Raw genomic sequence first — 5312 nt, forward strand, 5'->3', positions numbered from 1 at the left:
TTAGGGTTTGGTGGGGCTGCAGACATTGAAAACGACGCGCTCATTGAAGCAAGAGACTCGAGCCTGCTGCCCTCTTTGTCCCTGGAGGGGGTACTGGGGGGGGTCTCTTCTTTGCTGGGGGGGCCCGGGGGGCCCCCGGGGCCCCAGGGGGGCCCCCCAGCCTGGGGCAGGGGGGGCCCCCCAGCAGCAGCAGCAGCAGCAGCAGATAGGGGGGGCCCCCAAAGGCGCATGCAGCCCCAAGCCCCTTCAATTTCTGTCAACAGGTGCTGCCCCATTTGCATGGTGGAGTTGGCAGATGAGGACGTGGTGCTGGTAATGCCTTGCGACTCCAGGTCCGCGAGGGTTTAGGGTTTAGGGTTTAGGGTTTAGGGTTTAGGGTTTGGGGTTTGGAGAGCAGGCGCGGGGGGTTGGGACCTGCAGTCGAGGGTTTGGGGTTTGAAGCAGGGGCTGAGGGCCTAAGGGCAAGGGGGGGCTTTCGCCAAGCGAAGCTAGTATCGGTTTAGGGTTTAGGGTTTAGGGTTTAGAGTTCGGGGGTTGGGGAGCGCGCAGGCACTTCTTCCATCGGGGCTGCGTCGAGCACTGGCTAGAAACCAGCCAGGCCTGGTAAGCGAGGCATTAGGGTGGTTTAGGGTTTAGGGTTTAGGGTTTAGGGTTTAGCAGCAAGAGCGCCGCCGCAAGTGCGTGCTGCATTCAGGAATTTGCGGGGCTAGGGTTTAGGGTTTAGGGTTTAGGGTTTGTGGTTTGCTGCAGCCCCATCTGCCGCGCAAACATCGTTCACCTGATTACTGGGGCAGCGGGGCCCTCACAGGGCGAGAGAGGAGTTGAGATGCAGGTCTAGGGTTTAGGGTTTAGGGTTTAGGGTTTGGGGTTGCGACGGCCACGTGGCGCCTCCTCGCGTGTCTGCAGCAGCAGCAGCAGCAGCAGCAGCAGCAGCTGAAAAGTTTGTCTGAGTAGAGTTTGCGCTGTAGCAGCACCTGCAGCACCAGAAGCTGCAGAAGCTGCAGCAGCAGAAGCTGCAGCAGCAGAAGCTGCAGCAGCAGCAGCTGCAGCAGCAGCAGCAGCAGCAGAAGGCGCAGTCTCGCTGGCCTCCGTGCCACTTAAGTGCCACTAGAGAAGCAGCAGTAGCAGCAGCAGTAGCAGCAGCTGCAGCAGCTGCAGCAGCTGCAGCAGCTGCATCAGCTGCAGCAGCAGCTTGCTGCTGCTTCGCTGCTACAACCCGACAAGGCTTTTTCTCCGGTGTAGCTGCAGCATTTTATAAATGGAATTTGTTGCTGCTGCTGCTGCTGGCTCGTTTCTGCAATTATTTATAATTCTATTTATTCCATTTGCATTTGCATTTCCATTTCTTTTATTCAAATTCAAAAGAAATAAATAAAAAGGAAAGAAGGAAATTATTTATTTCCATTTGAGAACCCACAGGGCCAGAACGGGGTGTATGTACACCTGGGAACACGCCTAGCTCAAACGGAAAGAGCTGAATTTAGTTTTTTTTGCCATTATTTGCCTTTATTTATTGTTATTTATCATTAGTTATCATTTATTTCCCGTTGTTTATTTGTTCTTTTGCTGTTTATTTGTGGAGAAGTCCAGCCCGGTGGACGGACACTGCATTTGGTTGTCTGTACACCTCAAACTCCATCGAAACGCATGCAAACGCGGAAATAAAAATATTATTTCATTTAATTTGAATTGTTTTACCGAGTTTGTACTCGAAGAATGCAAGAATACAAATAAAAGTGGAGTTTCCTTTGCATTCTTGGGGTGTATGTACACCTGAGCGTCTCCACGGCTTTGCGCCTCAACAAAAGAACCGAAAGAAGTGGAAATTCATTTTTATTTACTTTAATTGAAATCGCTTTTTATTTTGAAGTTTAAAAGGCCAAAAAGAATGCAAAGAGGAGCCAGAAACGGCTGCATGCACGGGGCTGTTTGGGGCTTTTCTTCTTTTTTGCGCACTTCTTTGGGGCATTACATTTTATTTTTATTTTTGATTGTGCCATTTCTTCGTATCATTTATCATGTTTATTATTATTATTATTACAATTATTTTATTAATTATTAATTTTGTTTATTGTCTATTATTTATTTAATCCTTTTGAACTTAATCTTGAGTGGCAGCAGATTTGCTTTTACTTTTCTTTTTTTCTTGATATGTGCCGGCCTAGGCAAATATCTTTTTATAATTTTCATTCCAAAAACAAAAATGAAAACAAAAATAAAATAAATTAAATTATAGTTGAGAAAATAATAAACGAGATACTAGTTTATTTGAATTAATAAAAAATAAAATATAATTAAAAGTGTTCAAGCGAAATCCATTTGTTTTCATTTTCACTTAAATTGTAATTTTCAAATTGCTGCGAATTTAAAAAAAGAAAAGTTTTTTCAAAATGCCAAATGAATTAAATTGGAGTTAAAGACAAACTCGAAAAACCCCAAAACACATGCATGCAAGCATGCATGCAAACGCATGCATGCATGCATTTCTCGACTTGGGCTTTTCTTGAAAATACACTTTGATAAAAAGGCATTTAAATGCAAAAATTTCAAAAAATTTTAAAAAGTCCTTTTAATGGTATTTGCAAGTTTTAAAATAATTTCAAATTGCAAAAGACTCAAAGAATTCAAAAGTTCTAATTGCAACTCCACTCCAGAACAAAAATGATAAATAAATAATAATAAAAAGAATTCAAAAGAAATGCAACAAAGTATTTATTTGAAGAATTAAAAAGAAATTCAACAAAGTATTTATTCAATTCCAAACAATTCAAATAAATCAAATTAACACTCAACCACGAAAGGGTGGTTTGGATAAAGCCCCATTTGAATGTCCAGAATATCTTCTCTTATCTGCTCTGCAAACGACTTGCTGCTCCCGCTGCTGCTGCTGCTGCTGCTGCTGCTGTGCTGCAGCACCATGGTTTGCTGCTCGAATGTAAGGGCCTTCACTGGGACCACAAGAGCCCCAGTGCCAACACAAAAAACTTCTCGAAGTTCTCCGTTTTCATAAGCTGGCAACAAGTCCCTTTTGACCCAAATCTGGCGCTCCAACACTGTTCACAAACCCTAAACCCTAAACCCTAAACCCTAAACCCTCCATTTCACAAGCTGGCAACAAGTCCCTTTTGACCCAAATCTGGCGCTCCAACACTGTTCACAAACCCTAAACCCTAAACCCTAAACCCTAAACCCTCCATTTCACAAGCTGGCAACAAGTCCCTTTTGACCCAAATCTGGCGCTCCAACACTGTTCACAAACCCTAAACCCTAAACCCTAAACCCTAAACCCTCCATTTCACAAGCTGGCAACAAGTCCCTTTTGACCCAAATCTGGCGCTCCAACACTGTTCACAAACCCTAAACCCTAAACCCTAAACCCTAAACCCTCCATTTCACAAGCTGGCAACAAGTCCTTTTTGACCCAAATCTGGCACTCCAACACTCTCACAAACCCTAAACCCTAAACCCTAAACCCTAAACCGTAAACCCTAAACCCCAAACCCTAACCGCCAAACCCTAACCCCTAAACCCTAAACCGCAAACCCGAACCCCCAACTCCCAACCCCAAGCCTAAACCCTAAACCCTAAACCCTAAACCCTAAGCCTTAAACCGTAAACCCTAAACCCTAAACCCCAAACCCCGAAGCCTAACCGCCAAACCCTAACGCCCAACCCTGAACCGCAAACCCGAACCCCAGCCCCAACCCCAAACCCTAAACCCTAAACCCTAAACCCTAAACCCTCGCTTGCCTTGGATGTGTTTGTACTTTTCGCGGGTGAGTTGGAGAACAGTGTTTCTCATGACTCCGGGCAAAATGAGATTTCTCTCAATTGAAGGAGTTATTAATTTTAATTCTTTTTTTTTATTTTCAATTAAAACAAAAACAGACATTGCCCCCGCCTCCGTCAACATGAAGTCCCCGCCTTCGGGAAACGTCCACAGCAGCTGCGCTCAAACCCTAAACCCTAAACCCTAAGCCCTAAACCCTAAACCCTAAACCCTAAACCCTACACCCTCGCATGCCCGCAGCTCCCCAAATATAACGCGCAAACCCTAGACCCAAGCGTAAACTTGCAGGCCCTGAACCCCCAGCCCTACCCCGAAACCCCAAACCCTAAACCCTAAACCCTAAACCCTAAACCCTAGGGACCTGGTCGCATCCCTGCTGCTGGCGGTCCTTCTGGGGTTTGAGAGTGGGGCCATAATTGCTGCTGAGTTTAAACCCTCCGCCGCTGCCGGGCCAAGCCCTCACAAACTCTGTTTCTATGTGCAGCTTTATTCCCGAAGCTGAAGCACACACAATCCCTGCTGCTGCTGCTGCTGCTGCTGCTGCTGCTGCTGCGGCTGCTGCGGAGGCAGCAGAGGCAGCAAGGCTGCTGAAGACCCGCGCAGAAGCAGCAGCAGCAGCCGAAGCAGCAGAAGCGGCAGAAGTAGAAACAGCAGCAGCAGCAGCAGCAGCAGCAGCAGCAGCAGCAGCAGCAGCAGCAGCAGTACCGAAATAATTTCCGCTGGGGCATCCCAAGACGATCAGCTTGGCTTCGCGAGGTGGATATACACCCAAGCTGCTCTGCAGAGCCAAAACAAGCCCTAAACCCTCGCGAAACCCTAAACCCTAAACCCGAAAGCCTAAAGCCTAAACCCTAAACCCTAATTCTCTAAACTGCCTGCCCACAATTAAGCGCTACTCGCTATTGGCGAACAGCCGCTAAACCCTAAACCCGAAACCCTAAACCCTAGCCGCGAGGAACTGCCAGCGGCTCTCGAGAGGCTGGAAAAACTAGGGTTTAGGGTTTAGGGTTTAGGGTTTAGGGTTTGCGGACGGAGGTGGAGAAGAGCAGGGGCCTGAGGTAAAGGGAACAGCCCCTGTGGGGCAGCACATAGTCTTTTTCGAGGCGGACGAACTGCTGCAGCAGCAGCAGCAGCTGCTGCGGGTCTGGGGGCGGCAGCGCAGCACGTGCTGCAGCAGCAGCAAACCGCAGCAAGTGGTCCAGTGGTCTGAACAGCAGCAACTTGTTCTCGAGGGTTTTGAAAGCCTTCAAACCCTCGAAGCAAGCAGCAGCGTAGTGCAGCCCCGAGCAGCCGGGGTGTACAGACACCGCAGAAACCCCACAAACCCTCGCCAAACCCCAGCCCCTTTTTGCTTCCCAATCCGCCACTATCATTGAGTTCGAAAACCTCCTTCCAAACCCTAAACCCTCAGGGTTTGGCAGCGGCGCGGGGGGCCCTTCCCGCGGCTCCACCAAAACCCCCGACGCCGACAAACCCCGCGGCTCCAAACCCTCAGCAGCAGCAGCAGCAGCAGCAGCAGCAG

General features: G+C 48.2%; 1 protein-coding gene across 1 annotated transcript; it reads left to right on the forward strand.

Annotated features, from left to right (window-relative positions):
• Window positions 1–228: 228 nt before the first annotated feature.
• ETH_00006315 (zinc finger (C3HC4 RING finger) protein, putative) lies at window positions 229–838 on the forward strand (the record flags this gene model as incomplete). The annotated part of the gene is made up of 2 exons (XM_013375614.1): window positions 229–332; window positions 751–838. 2 exons carry the CDS (start codon window positions 229–231, stop codon window positions 836–838), a joined length of 192 nt encoding a protein of 63 aa, XP_013231068.1.
• Between the last annotated feature and the right edge of the window lie 4474 nt (window positions 839–5312).

The sequence above is a fragment of the Eimeria tenella genome, genomic scaffold, assembly GCF_000499545.2.
Source record: "Eimeria tenella Houghton genomic scaffold, Eth_scaff291, whole genome shotgun sequence".
In the NCBI taxonomy this organism is placed as follows: domain Eukaryota; phylum Apicomplexa; class Conoidasida; order Eucoccidiorida; family Eimeriidae; genus Eimeria; species Eimeria tenella.